The sequence below is a fragment of the Theropithecus gelada genome, chromosome 9, assembly GCF_003255815.1.
Source record: "Theropithecus gelada isolate Dixy chromosome 9, Tgel_1.0, whole genome shotgun sequence".
NCBI classification, from domain to species: domain Eukaryota; kingdom Metazoa; phylum Chordata; class Mammalia; order Primates; family Cercopithecidae; genus Theropithecus; species Theropithecus gelada.
In genome coordinates, this window is record NC_037677.1 from 30,424,535 (window position 1) to 30,440,993 (window position 16,459).

General features: G+C 34.0%; 1 protein-coding gene across 1 annotated transcript in view; it reads right to left on the minus strand.

Moving 5' to 3' along the window:
- Window positions 1-16,459, minus strand: part of MALRD1 (MAM and LDL receptor class A domain containing 1) — a 670,416-nt gene that overhangs the window by 388,922 nt on the left and 265,035 nt on the right. Inside the window, exons 22-24 of the mRNA XM_025396215.1 lie at window positions 14,435-14,591; window positions 11,018-11,128; window positions 7,107-7,320 (exon numbers count right to left, since the gene is read on the minus strand). Of these exons, the coding sequence (XP_025252000.1) occupies window positions 7,107-7,320; window positions 11,018-11,128; window positions 14,435-14,591 (482 nt within the window). The remainder of the gene's footprint in view (window positions 1-7,106; window positions 7,321-11,017; window positions 11,129-14,434; window positions 14,592-16,459) is intronic.

Sequence of the window (16,459 nt, forward strand, 5' to 3'; positions counted from 1 at the left end):
AGAACCTGCACATGCATGCTTACAGCAGCTTTATTCATAATTGCCAAAATTGGAAGCAACCAAGATGCCCCTCAGTGAGCAAATGGATAAACTGTGGCATATTCAGACAACAGAATACTATCCAGCTGTAAAAAGCAATGAGTTTTGATGTCTATTATCAAGTGAAAAAAGGACATTTGAAAAGGCTACAATGCTGTGTGATTTCAACTACATGACATTCTAGAAAAGACAAAACTATGCAGACAGGATCAAAATCAGTTGCCAGCTGTTTAAGGGTGGAGAGGAATGAACAGGCGGAGCACAGATGATTTTGAAGGCAATGAAACGACTCTGTAGGATACTATGATAGTCGATACATGTTATCATACATTTGTTATAACCCACAGAATGTACAGCACCAAGAGTGAGACCTACTGTAAACTATGGAGTGTTAATGATGTGTCATTTTAGGTTTATCGAGTGTAGAAAATGTACCACTCTTGTATGGGGAAGGCTGTGAGTATATGGAAATAAGGGGTATATCTTCCTTCCTTTCCTTCCTTTCCTTCCTTTCCTTCCTTTCCTTCCTTTCCTTCCTTTCCTTCCTTTCCTTCCTTTCCTTCCTTTCCTTCCTTTCCTTCCTTCCCTCCCTCCCTCCCTCCCTCCCTCTCTCTCTCTCTCTCTCTCTCTCTCTCTCTCTTTCTTTCTTTGACGGAATCTTGCTGTCACCAGACTGGAGTGTAGTGGCACGATCTCGGCTCACTGCAACCTCCGCCTCCTGGATTCAAACAATTCCCCTGCCTCAGCCTCCCGAGTAGCTGGGACTACAAGCACGTGCCACCACGCCCAGCTAATTTTTTGTATTTTTAGAAGAGACGGGGTTTCACTATGTTAGCCAGGATGGTCTTGATCTCCTGACCTCATGATCCGCCCGTCCTGGCCTCCCAAAGTGCTGGGATTACAGGCGTGAGCCACCGCACCCAGTTGATAACTGTACTTTCTACTCAGTTTGTTGTAAACCTAAAATTGCTATAAAACTAAAGGCATTAAAAATAAACATGAAAAAAGACAACCTACAAAATGATAATGAATATATGCAAATTGCATATTTGATAATGATTTAAGATTTAGAATTCTAAAGAACTCCTATAACTCAACAAAAGATAATTCTGTGAAAAAAAATTGGGCAAAATAGACATTTCTCCAAAAAAGATACACAAATGACCAATAAGATCAAGAAAAGATGTTCAACATCATTCATCATTAGGGAAATGCAAATCAAAACCACCATGAGATTACACTTCATACTCCCTAGGATGGCTATAATTAAAAAGCTTAAAAAGGAAAGCAGCAGGTCCCAGACTTCCTTCAAAAATTTGCTTGAATACCTTCTCATCTAGGCCTGTCCTTACCATGATACTTAATATTTTAATTTGCCATCCTTCCATCTTATGATTTCTTATGTTTTATCTTTTTATCACAGTACTGATCACCTCTTAACGAGCTGTGTAATTTTACATACACATATGTAAGTATGTACCTATTACTTAACAAGCTGTGTAACTTACTTATATACACATATGTAAGCATGTACCTATACACATATTATATACACATATGTAAGCATGTACAAATACATGTTTATATACACATATGTAAGTATGAAAGTTTACTTACATATACAAAAGTGTAAGTTTGTGTATTATATATACAAATAAATACACACAATATATTTTGTGTAATATATATACACACAAAATATATATTTTCTGTTTAACACAAAAGTACATGCTCAAGAAGAACATGATTTTTTTTCTGTTTCATTTAATGATGTATACTAGGTGTCTCAAACATTGCTTGTCATATAGCAACTGCCCAATAAATATATATTAATTAAACAGTTTTGTCTTTATTTTCTTTATTTTTGGCAGGGTTTTGAAAATTTATTGGTCTTCTGAAGTCCTCCATCTTAGAGTTGTGTTCTATTTCATTAATTTGTGCTATTACCTAACTGGTTTCTAATATAAATTTTTAAGGCAATATATTTTTCTCTATCTACTGGCTTAGAAAAAGCACATAGTTTATGCCATGCAATATTATTGTTATTTCTGTTTCAAAACATTTTTTAATTTAATGTGATTTAGGAGGGGGACATGGGCTATTTAAAGTGTCTTTCTCCTAAACAATGGGATTTTCCTAAACATTGCCTTATCATTTAAAATTATAACCCTTTTTTGTTCCTTGCTAAATGTTCTGTGTGTGCTTGAAAATCATACATATCTGAAGCTGGTAAATTGCGTTACATATGCCCATTAGGTATAGATCACTGACTATGCTGGTCAACTCTATTGCATCCTTACCATAGCACAAAATTAAAACATTTTGAGAATGCCTGAAGTACTCTGAATTGTGACTCATCAGTAAATAAGCTAATTAGAATGTATTTGGAAACTAATAAAATGGTTGTTTCTGAAAGAAGTCTCTGTATCAATGGCATGATTATATTCAAATAAGATTTTAGAGTTCCTAGATACACAAATCACTTTGACTACATCCTGTATTACAGAAGTGACATTCAGATTATTTTTTAAAATTACTTTTTTATAGATTTTGCTTTCAGAGTCTACATTTATCTACAGATAATTAAAGCAGGATGTACACGTTTATATTACAAAGGATTTCTAGGTATTTTATTCACTTTGTGGCAATTGTGAACGGGAGTTCACTCATGATTTGGCTCTCTGTTTGCCTATTATTGGCTGTTGGAGGGTGGGGGGTTAGGGGAGGGATAGCATTAGGAGAATTACCTAATGTAGATGACAGGTTGATGGGTGCAGCAAACCACCATGGCATGTGTATATCTATGTAACAAAACCTGCACGGTCTGCACATGTACCCCAGAACTTAAAGTATAGTAATAAAAAATATTTTTTTCTCCATGAAACGTCTTGTATCTTTAAAAGGAGTTGATTTCTTTCATTCTTTCTGCTGTTCCTAGATGGTATATTTCTACCTAATCAGATTTTCAAAGCCTTCTTAGAGTTGTGATATGTGTTCAAGCTTTACTTAGAATTCTCAAAACAAAACAAAACAAAGAAAGGAGACTGTGGAATTTAAACCCAAATACATGGTTGGTTGCCAGCCAAACTTTTGAAATCAGTTGCTATGGAGATTCTTTTGTCTTTCTCTTCTTCTGGGTCTAATTAGGGCATCAAAGTTTATAGCATATAAATATAATAACACCACAAATAATTCCTATGGCAGATTCCAGTCACTTTATAACTAAAACATAACATTTAAGACCAGTAGACTGGAAACACAGTTGAACTTCAAAAAAAAATTAGCAATGCTATGTTAAAAGAGATAATTCTCATGTAATGGCAACCAATGCCAAAATCAGTTTTATTCTAATTTCTTTCTTTGTACCAGCAGCTGAAAAAGTTTTATTCCTGGGCATTATTTGGAACTAATTCAGCTTTCTTGCTCTAATATTACTGGTATGAATATGCCCACTCAAATCTAAAAATAAAAGAACAAGAGATTTTGCAATCATTCACCAAAAAGCACCTTCTGGTACAACTTATCCTCCAAAGGCTCATGATTACTTTGGCCTTTAGGTTTGAAACAGAAGAACTACCAAGACAGTACATTTTTAATATGTTTCTGATTCCCTTGGTAAATCAGCATACTTTCCCTCATACAGAGAGAAATTCCCAGAAATATGCACAACTTTAGAGCTTAAATACAAAGAGCTCATGAAATATTTAGCCAGAAATAAAATGATACTTTGAATTCTGAAAAATTACACTAAACTATATCTCTAGGAAAGAGATACACTGGTGACATTACAAATAAAATTCAAAAGCATTATGTGTGCTCTAACTGTTAACCTTATATGTTTGTGTGATATTTAATTGAAAATGACAATGAAGAAAATGTACAAGCATTTGATACAGAAGTAACTAAAACAACAGCAGAAAATATTCATAAGGTAAAGATAAATATTAACAAATACAGAATTCCAGAGTAGCAAAGTATTTTTCCTTGTTCATATAATAATGTATATAATAAATAATCCAAAATTGAAAGAATATAGTCATGTGATTTTAAAAGGCCATCTATGTCTATAGAGAATAAGTTTTGTTTTCAACTGACACATTAATTGTCATATTTATGGGGTATAGTGTAATGTTTTAATATATGTATATATTATAGTACTGATCAAATCAAAGTTAACACTTATCTCAAACACTTGTCATCTCTTTGTGGTAAAAACATTAAGTTTTTTTTTTTAAGATTCAGTTATACACAAAAGTGGTAGGGTATATGCAGGAGAATGAAGCTGGAACTCTACCTTTTATTATATATAAATACAAACTCAGGACAGATTAAAGACTTAAAAGGCAAGACCTAAAACTATAAAAATTCTAGAAGAAAACCAAGGAAACTGAATTTTTCACAACAGCCCTGGCAAGGAATTTATGACTAAATTATCAAAAGCAATTGAAATGAAACCAAAAATTGACAAGTGGGATCTAATTAAACTAAAGAGTTCTGCACAGAAAAAACAAACAAACAACAAAAAAAAACCTCTCAACAGAGTAAACAGAAAACCTACAAAACGGGAGAAAATAGTCACAGACTACTCATACAACAAAGGTCACACTTCATGAATCCATAAAGAATTTAGTCAATTCAACAAGCAAAAACAACCCCATTAAAAAGTGGGCAAAGGACATGAACAGACACTTTTCTAAAAGAAGACAAACAAGCAGCCAATAAACATATGAAAGAAATTCTCTGTATCACTAATCATCAGAGAAATGCAAATCAAAACCACAGTGAGATACCATCTTACATTAGTCAAAATGGCCATTATTAAAAAGTCAAAAAATAACAGATGTTGGTGAGGTTACCGAGAAAAGGTAAAGCTTACACACTGCTGGTGGGAATGTAAATTAGTTCAGCCACTGTGGAAGGGAGTTTGAAGACTCTGAAAGAACTCAAAGCAGAATTACCATTTGACCCAGCAATTTCATTATTAGGTATATAACCAAAGGAAAATAAATCTTTCTCCCAAAAAGATACACGCATTCCTATGTTCATCACAGGACGAGTCACAATACCAAAGACATGGAATCAATCCAGGCGCCCATCAGTTGTGGACTGAATAAAGAAAATCTGTTACATCTACACCATGGAATACTACACAGTCATAAAAAAAAGAATGAAATCAAGTCCTTTGCACCAACATGGATGCAGGTGGAGGCCATAATTCTAAGTGAATTAATGCAGGAACAGAAAACCAAACACTGCATATTCTCACTTGTAAGTGGATGCTCAACACTGGGTAAACGTGGACATAAACATGGGAACAATAAGCACTGGGGACTACTAGAGTGGGGAGGGAGAGAGGAGGAAAAGGGCTAAAAATCTATTGTGTCCTATGCTCACTATCTGGCTGACAAGACTAATCATACCCCAAATTTCACCATCACACTACACAAGAAACCTGCACATGTACCGCTGATTCTAAAAGTTGAAATAATTTGTTTTAAAAGAAGTGGTATGGTAGCTTGGGCAAAACATTGGATCATAAATCAAAATACTTAGTTCTAATGAGAACACATGGACACAGGGAAGGGAACATCACACACCAGGGCCTGTCAGGGGCTAGGGGGCTAGGGGAGGGATAGCATTAGGAGACATACCTAATGTTGATGGGTGCAGCAAACAACCATGGCATGTGTAAACCTATGTAACAAACCTGCACGTTCTGCATGTGTGTCTCAGAACTTAAAGTATAATAATAATAATTTAAAAAAACTTCTGTTCTAGGACCAACTCTATCAGTACAAGTCTTATGAACTTTGACAAAACCTAAGCCACTCTTGTTGACAGCTTCATCTGTTGACTGCACTAATAATATCTTTCCCACCTAACTCTCAAGGCTTCTGAAGTTCAAATGAAAATTAATAAATAAAAAAGGCTTTGAACATTAAAAGTTCTATGTATATGTGAGCTGAAGTTGTTCATGATATTTCAGTTTCGGTTCCAAGAAGCAAATAATATCAAACTGCAATATTCTAGTTCAGAAATTATTAAAGGTAATGGTGACATAATTTGTCAACCTTCATTTTGACAATTTATATTCACCTCATTTGCAGGTAAATGAAGCCACAAATGGACTATGTTGCACAATTTTACAGGCCTAGCAGAATGAGTACATACGGCCCATTTAGCTAAGGATATTTTAATATATGGTGTTCATTATGAGTTGATCTCTTTCAACCATATCACCCAACTGATATGTATCTCCTTGAGAGATCACTATGTCTATTTTATATACAGGTATTTATCAGGGTGTTGTTTTTTTTAACAACCTATCACATCTGACAACATACACAGAGAAATGACAATCCTCTGAAATGCATCAGAGCCTGTAGGCTCACCAGCCCTGCATGAATTGTCTTTAATGAAAATTTTGCCTGTAATTTTTCAAAAAAAAAAAACTTTATTTCAGGCCGGGCTCAGTGACTCATGCCTGTAATCCCAGCACTTTGGGAAGCCAAGGCAGGTGGACCATGAGGTCAAGAGATCAAGACCATCCTGGCCAACATGGTGAAACCCGATCTCTACTAAAAACACAAAAAATAGCTGGGCATGGTGGTGCGTGCCTGTAGTCCCAACTAATCGGGAGGCTGAGGCAGGAGAATCACTTGAACAGGGGAGGCGGAGGTTGCAGTGAACTGATATCATGCCACCGCACTCCAACCTGGCAACAGAGTGAGACTCCGTCTCACAAAAAGAAAAAAAAAAAAAAAAAAAACTTTCATATGAAAAATACTTGTTTCCATTCTATTTTTCTTTGAAGACACCTGTTTTCCAATTTATCTCCAATTAATACACACATACACACACACACACAGTCATCAATCGGTTTTAAATGAATTATGAGTATAAATGAATTATTCAGAGAAAGGAGGGAAAGAATCAAGTTAAATCACCTTACCTTCCCCTGGTATTGAGATACACACACTCTGCATGTTTCAACAATAAACGCAGCATATTGAGTAAGGCTATGGCAGTTGAAGGTAAAAGTAAGAAAACAGAACCCTTTTACTTACGACAAATGAAAGTAGTCTCATCTGAATTATCAGCACAATCATTCACAAAATCACAAAGCTTGTCCTTTGCAATGCAGTGCTTATTAGCACACATGAATTCGTGAGCATTACACTTTCTATCTGGGTTAAGCAAAGGGGAGCAATCTTGGAAGGAAATATCATCCACTGCTACATCTCCTATGTAACTGATACCACGTTTGGCTCTGAAGACAATCTAAAAAAAAAAAAAAAGCCAGTTACAGTTACACTGTCAATCAAGAAGTTCAAAACCTGGACAAACACTATTTATCAAGCACATCAAGCTTGAACCTGTTTGTTTTGCCTTGTTTTTTTAATGTCCCTATGTTGAAAATGACCCAGGAAATTTAAGGACCATTTAAGACCTAGGTCATTCTCAACACCTAAGAATGTGGGAGTGGCAACACCACTGGCTCATGTCTAGATTTTTAGGAGATAGGTCTAGAAAACTGGCAAGAGACACCGATCCACTACTGCCTTTGCCAGCTGTCAGATGTCAAACAAGACCTACTCCTGTTTCAGAGTATTGCTGCACAGGAAAGCAGTAGGTCGATCGGATGATGTAAAGTACCAAGAGTGAAAAGAGTGAAAAGATACAAGTAGATTCCTTATTTTGCTCAATTCTTGTCATTCCTCAGATCTCTCCATTCCTACTATTTGAAAGCTAAAAGATAAGTCTTCAATACCATGAGTGTTTTTTTTTTTTCAATTGGACACATCTTTGGAATTGACTTTGATTTGCTTTTGATTCATATATGTGATGAACAGAATCTTCACGTGTCCTATTGTTTGACGACGATCTCCCACATATGTGGACTTCAGTAGAATCAGGAAGAATGAAGAATAGCAACAGGAATCATTAATGGTTTTACAAATTCCATCTTCAATTTGTTAACAATACCATTGCTTGAAATAAAAATGAATGCTGTTTCATAACTACATAAAACATCACATATTCTGTAGCTTAGGATATTTCAGTGAAATGAATTCAGTCTTTTTATTAAGTTTTTCTGCAAGCTAAGTATGTATATGTTAACATAAGAAATATTCAGATATTTCAAAATAAATTTAGAACAATTAGAGGTGAGTTAACAAGGACAGTTTTACTTTAGTGATGTTGTACAAAATATTTACTGTTACCATATTTAGAAATGTCTTTTGACCAATTCTGGATGATTATTTTTCTTAAAATAAATAATTATAGTTTTTTTTCCCTTCAGATGTGATAGGTCTTTATACTGTTGTGTGAACCTAGGTGTTCTCCTCTTAACATGAGAAGATGGAATAATTGAAATCATGCCTCTCACATTATCAAAAGAAAAATATAACTGTGTTTGTATAGTGAATTTACATAAAAGGAAGAGACTGCTCTTCATAGTAGGTGAGCTTGGAAAGAAAAAAATAAATTAGTAAAATAGATGAAGAGCTTGAAAGTGATTAAAAAGAGATGAAACCAAAAAGTATAATAAGGACAACGACTTTCTTAAAAGGGAAATCAAGCCATGGAAAAATATTGATACGCAAAATAAAAAAGATACTCTATTATCTAGATAGTCTAAAATTTCAATATGTGCTGTAATGCTCTGTGAATAAGAAATCAGATAATGCAATGAATGTTGCACTATTAATTTGCTTATCTTCTGTCGTATAGGTCCAATCTCAGTTGCTTGCCTTGTTCAAATAATCAAATCATCACTTACATCTCAACCTTTCACACAGTGTTGGCTGGGATTCCCTAGACTTTAACACTGAATGTGATTAACTGTTCTTAAAAAGGAGAGAAACTACAATGTATCCTTTTTTTTTCAGACAGAATAAAGTCAGGGTTAATTATTTTTGTAAAATTTGGTAGACAATGTAGCATGGCAGTTGCACTGTGGACTGGTGGAAGGCCTGACCGTGTCTACAGTCAGCCTCTGCCACTTGTAGTTACATAACTAGAGCAGAAGACCTAACACCTGGGTATTTCTGTATTCTAATTTATAATATGGAGATAATAATACTATGTAACTTGCAAGGTTATTGTGAAAGCAAGATGAGTAAATATTTTAAAAATTCATATAATAGTATGTAGCACTCAGGAAGTGCTACATATGTGATTGCTCTAATAGTAAAAATTGTAATTACATATTTTGTCTAAATTTGGGGGTGTTCCCAAACAAAATTATACAAACTTCCCAGAGATGTTCAGCATACCATTTCTAAAAATATTTTATATGTTTCCCCAAGGGCTAGAGGCACTCATCTTTGTGAGACTAATGAGAATAATCTTGTAAGAAACAGCAGAATCGTGAAGAGTGTGCCTAACTCATCATTGACTCTCTCGTGCATGGTGCATAGCAATGTGCTTTGCATGCAGTAAGTGCTCAATAATATTTTATGGAAGAAATCACACATAAAACAGCAAATATTCACAAGCCATTAATATTTAGTTTTAAGAGTCAAAAAAAAATCAGCGGTATACTTCTCTTTAATCTCAATATGTGAAAAATTAGAAATTTAGAATGGCTAAATTAATAATGATTATATGTGCTGAAATTCCCCTTAATATTACTTCACTATTTTACTATACAGATATTTTACATGCACAGAAGTAGTTAAGACTTCATCACCTGGGGTGGAAGCCCAAGTGTGACAGAGTAGAACCTTCTACATGTTCTTGATGAGATTTCTTCTCGCCTCAGTTTAAAGACCTGAGAGGCAGAACAGTTAGGATCCCTCTAACAAAACTTTCATATTGTGCAAGGCTATGAAATAGCTATTCAGTCTTTACTGCTTCAAGTTGAACTTCCTTCTTATACACATCCTAAATTATCTACAAGTGATTCATAAGAAAACTGGATTCCAGAGAGAGGCAAAAGATACATAGGATTTACTACACCTATCATTCTAAGAAATTGGCTGTAATACTTATCAATGCTTTTATACAATGGAAGCCTGTATACTCCCACTGGAGTTGGGAGCAGCTGATCTATCAGAGAAAGCACATGGTTGTAGATGTATTTATCTGAACATTCACAGCCAACTTGACTACCCCAGCTGCACGGGGAAGAGTGAAAATGCAATATTCAACAAGAATTTTATCCTTTCTATCTGGAGATAAACGGCTCTAAATTCATGGAATTAAGACCCAGGCAGTTAAGACTAAGAAGAAAATGCTGTACATAAATGGCTCTGTGTTCTCACTCTGCCTATTCAAATTTTAACAAATCTTCAGAGCTAAGCCTCATCTTAAAGAAAATTCCCAATAAAACAGCAGCCAATGGAGGCCTTGCTTTCTTGGTAATCCATAAGAAATATGCTTTGTGCCAAACATTTCAGCACATGCTTATTTTCAATTTAAACATTTTCAGTTGCATACTAGTACTTTTCTTTAGTTATTAATATGTATAGGTCTGATCCTCTTACTATTATCACAAATTCCATGAAGACAAGTAGAACATTACATAATATTGTGCCTCCCAAAAAATATTTTTAAATTAGGTGAATCTATTGCTTATAACAAGGTTTAACAATATAATATGTTTTCCAAAGACTATCTTTTAAATTGGGTTTGAAAGAATTAATTGTTGTACAAGCTCTGAGAATATATTTGCAAAACAGAGGGAAATGTTCTTTATATGTGTGGGGCTGGTTGGGGAGTGAAGGAAGGTTGTTATTCAAATTAAATGTTCCTAGAAGTACGAATATCTACTTGGAAGAAATTGGAGTATTCTGAAGTTGTCAATTCCTTATGTAAAATGCCCCATGGAGTGTTAAATGTCGTGTCTACGCATCCATAGAACATATCAAAAAGGGAATGGGGAGCAAGAAGACTGTGAGTATGGAAGGAAATAGGATGAAAAAAAAAATCAGCAGAACTCACTCACCCCATAACTACCAGTATTACACACCTGTGTATGTGAACGAATGCCTAAAAACACTTCTGCTCTCTTCCACTGTGCACCTTGCCATCCAGTTTGAGCCCACAATTTAGAAGTCACATTATCTTTCTTGATGAGTACCTGCAGAGATAAATCAGGTAAAAGGCATTGAAGTATTTTATCTTGAGAAATTGCAAACATGTAGAATTCTTCCAGTGATTCTTTTTTAGTTGCAATATCAACATGAAGTCCCAGAGAGAAGAGCTAAGACTTTTTTTTATTAGATATCTTTGTTTTCTACAGCATTGTGCCCCTAGGGTACCTCACAAGCTTTGTACAATAAAGATGAGCATGAATATCTGTCAGTCAAGTCCTAAGGTATCTGGACACCATTTAATTAAGAACTCAACTACATTAACTTTTTAAAAATCTGGTGGCAGTAACAATTGCTGTTTTATATATTATATAATATTCTTGTGGTCAAATGAGAAAGTATGGAATGCTTACTAAAACACTCTTTTGAGAATGATCTTTCTCATTAGATGGTTCCAGAGGGGCAGTAATGTTACAATGTCAGCTCATTTCATTGTAAGCGCACAGATGGGTGAGATGAGTGAGCATCTATTTATACTGCACCAGTAAGAGCTTCCTGCCCAACAGCCGTGAAACCAACATATTCTCATCAGTACGGTACCCTCACCGTAAAGCAGAATCCAGATTACTCTCAGCAAACTATTATGGCTCTTCTTTTAGAATGAGCCATGAAGTGAGTAACTAAGACTCATAGGAGAGTGGAACAATTTCAGATTGTAAAATAACTGACTTAGATAGTGTATTAAATGATTTCACAACACTACTTTTTAAAAATAGAATTTATACAACCAAAGAATTATTCAGATAAAAGATTTGTGAAAGTCCTGACTTTTAAAAGTGAAGATGAATTTTAATGATTTCATTATCTGTTTTTTTAATGAAATTCACATTTTAAAAATGTAATTGGAGTTTCCAGAGTCATAGAAAAAAATGTGTTACCAGCAAAACTATCATTAAATTATCAGTCTATAAAATTCAAATTAATTTGGAACACTATCAAGGTCAAGAAAATATCATTTCTAACCAATAAGTAAAAATCAATTTTGAAAGGCATTGGAAAAAATGTATAGCAAATGAGTCTTCTTTATATTAATACCACACTATATACAAATCACGGAGAAAAAACATGTTCAAGAAACTTATTAATGCAACATTTAATGTTATTGTATTTATCCATGCACAAAAAAATCAGGCATAGATATCATTTTATTCATTTTATAATTCCATACTTATAAAATTTTAATCCTTTTAAAAAAGTTAATCTACCAATACCAAATTTTATACTGAAAAAAAGAGAGCATATTTCAAATCATCAATCCTAACCCCACAATATTCCAGGCAAATAATTCTCATTTCATTGACAAAAATTGTACAGTAAGTAGTAGTAATTGCTTTGCCTAAAACCATTTTTAAAAAGTCACTTTACAACAATAAGTTATAACATCAATCCAGAAGACCATTTGGATGCCTTTAGATTATTAAACAAAATCATGCATGTATACACACAAATATACTTTTAAACTGTTTTCAGACAATAAATGTTTCCAATTAAAAAAAAACAACATTTTTGAAAGAAACTACGTTTGTCTAAAGTTTCTTTAGAAAAATGAATAACAATAGCCAGGAAAACCCTAGAATAAAAGAAAACAGGAGTCGGGGTAGCACCTACTACTAATATTGCAATCAATGTTTTGGAAAATAAATGACCTAGCAGTTGGTCACAGTCTGTATCTCTCTACTGGGGAAAAAGCAGGAAACTCATGTCTACTCTTGTTGCAAATATGCTCAAGATTTCTTGGCAAGCTAATAGTATTTAAGAAGGGGAGAGTCCTTATCAATAGATTGCTTCTAGCAAGATAGCCCTACTCTAAAACTGCTCATAGTATATACAATTCTGGAATTTGTGGATTTATTTTCAGACAAGATTTCCTGGAAAGTAACACATAAGCTATGAAACAGAATAAATGGAGATGCTCCAAATTTTAGTTGGCTTCTTCTGTATAACTGATGTGTCTACGCATATTACTCATGAACCTTATGCATTATTCTCTACCAGGGAATATACAGTATGGGAAGAAAGGACTTGGGGCTCTGAATTAACATGCCAGAACTGCTCTCTGGCCTGTATATGTTGGATCACCCAGAATAAAAAAATACAGGACTTCCTGAAACAATAGTTAATTCCAGAGACACGACAGGATAAAAAGAAGGTGAAGTTTGTAACATCTTGGCCAAAAAGAAAGAATATGCTCAAAGAACAATGGGCCTTTTTAGAGAGACATGGAAGTTGGTTAAGAGGGACTTTTATTTCCAAATGCGAGACAATTTGAGGACCAAATAAATAATAATACTATTATGTTGACTAAAATAGAAACTTATGAGTCCACATTGATATAGAACAGTAAATGAACAAATAGAGAGATGAGAATTTTTTTTCAACATGAATCCAACCTACAAATGTGGACAGAATAATGGAGTTAGAAAATCACAGTTAGGCAATCAACATTGTAAAATTAATTCAGGCAAAAAAAAAAAAAAAAAAAAAGCCACCACTGAAGGCAAAACTTTGTGGGTAAAATGGAGATGAAATCAATATTCATACTGATTTCTCTTCGCAAAATATTTATTGATAGGGAAAAAAGAGTTTAACACAGTAAAATTAAACTAAGAGACATTTTACGAAATGATGTGGCTATTGGCTTTTTGAATAGCAAGTTTATAAAAACCAAGGGAAGATAAGGAATTATTCCTGTTTGAAAGACTGTAGAAAGAAATAACTTGGTATAATCTATTATCCTATACTGGATTTTTTTTTTTTCTATAGGGGACATTACCAGGACAACTCATTTAAAAAAAAATAAGATCTCTGAGTGAAGGATATATTGGAGTTGTCTGTGCTATTCTTGAAACATTTTATGTGTTTAAAACAGTTTAATTTTTTTAAACAGAGAAACATTTTGAAAAAGACTATTGCAGAATGTAGTACTACTACCATCAAAGGCAACAAGAAGACACATCCAGATATTACCCAAGTGTATATATTTATTTGATTGTGTTATACTCAGAAGACTGATATTGAAACATGCATATGTTTCAAGTGTAAAATAGTATTACCCAGAAGCTGCAACCTCAGCATAGAGACAACATTCATAATTAAATAGAATAAAAATTACCTACTAGTTATTCATGTCCAATTCTGCTAAAGTTTTTACTCCATCATACCATTACAAATCTAGTGAAGTGTTGATAATTGTCCATTTTTACTTATTAACAGAATATATTTTAATGATACCAAATTATGCACTATGAACTTTTACAGAGAAAATTCAGAAAATGTGATTGCCTAAGTAGTACCTGAAGAGAACCAACGGTGGCCCCATTCATATGTGTCCAGAACACCAAGGTACATTTTGGTCCCGTGAATGAAATGACAGGAGTAAGAATGTCAGCTGTGTCACCAAATTTCCCATTAGAACTGTCAGCATACAGGTACCAGCCATCTGTGGTATTTCTGGAAAAGGAATTTATCATATTATAAAAAGAAGAGGCCGGGTGCGGTGGTTCATGCCTGTAATCCCAGCAATTTGGGAAGTTGAGGCAGGTGGATCACCTGTGGTCAGGAGTTCAAGACCAACCTAGCCAACGTGATGAAACCCCGTCTCTACTAAAAATACGAAAAAACAAGCTGGGCGTGGTGGCGTGTGCCTGTAATCCCAGCTACTTAGGAGGCTAAGGTAGGAGAATAGCTTGAACCCAGGAGGTGCAAGTTGCAATGAGCTGAGATCGTGTCATTGTACTCCCGTCTGGGCAACAAGGTAAAACTCCATCTCAAAAAAAGAAGAAGAAGAAGAGAAAGAATATTGCAAAACATAGTATAGTTTGTCACTAACCATATTTTATTGCTTTATATTTTTTCCTAAAAGTATAATGTGTTATATAGCATAATTATCGCCCATTACCTTCATCAGAAATAATACTTTTGCCACTTTGATTTTGAACCCATAGTCCTTGCAATGATATCAATTGGTACAATGTGTATAAAATTATGACAAAGGCTGAAACTACCAAATCTGTAATAACTTGGTTGATATTTTTACATAATACCACTAATACTCCAATTAGCATTTTAGAGCTAATTTTAATGTGAGTAAAATGAGGCCCTAAAGCACTGATTGCCTTTAGAAGAAACATTAAAGGAAGGAAAAACATGAATAAGTAGGGGATAAAAAACAGGAAACTGGTCTGTCTCAAAGGGTTTCCATTCAAATTTACTTTCTCTATATTGATTTAGCTCAGTTTCACTTCAACACATTTTAGTAACCTTGTGCATAATTTTAAAGAATATCCTTTCTTTCCTAGGCCTAAATAAAAAAGGAAAAATAATGATGGAAATGATTAAATATCAATATATTTTCTGCTGTAAAAGAAAGAATTTATAACTGTACTTGGAAAATTAATTCAAAAGAGGATAAAACATTAAAGTCATTCTAGGTTATATACAGCTTTTTGAAGCATAAAGAAGTGATCCACACAGTTTGGTATTCTGGCACTCTGTTTTGGATTAACTTGATTTCTTGCCACTTTCTAATTTAAATGTAGATGCTAGAAACTAAAGTTTAAATTTGCTTCTTATTAAAGCTATTTTATTTTGAAAATTTTTATCATTTTGGGGGAATTATGAACAGCAAACAGATGGAAAGAGAGGTGGAAGTAGTCGTTCAGTCACCATGTATTTACAGAGCGCTCAATCTTGCAAGTCTTGCCAGTGGCTGTTCAAGGTTCTAGGAAAAGAATTGTCTGCAAAAGACACAGCAGGGTTTGGCCTCAGGCCTCCTCATTTCCTAGATGGTCAATTTAGGGCAGATTATTTAACTTCTCTAAACATCTTAGTTTCTTCATTTCAGAAAATGAGATAGTTCCATGTATGGTGTTAATAAGAATCATAAATAAAATATGTGGAATACCTAACACCGTACCTGGCATATTTTATATATTAAAAAAATGGTAGTTGTACTTTGTGGTTAGGTTTATATCATTCATTCTTCCTAATGAAATAAGAACTTTAGTGTCCTGCAAACCACAGAGTTATGAGTTAATTTTTAAGAGGCAGAATTATCATTTGTATTTGTCTGAATTATGTCTCAGAGAAAAAGCATTTCCAGCTTTCTTTCTTATATGTAATATGCTAAATATCCCAGTATAACAGGGATACCCAGAATAAAGATAGATATACTTATACATTCAGATATATAGAAGCAATAGACAAGAAAAAATTGCATGCACATACCTATATGCATATGATTTATTTAACCTGCAAATCTTTCTTTAAGCAAATGTCAGGATTATTATAATTTTATTACACTTCATTGAAAATTATTT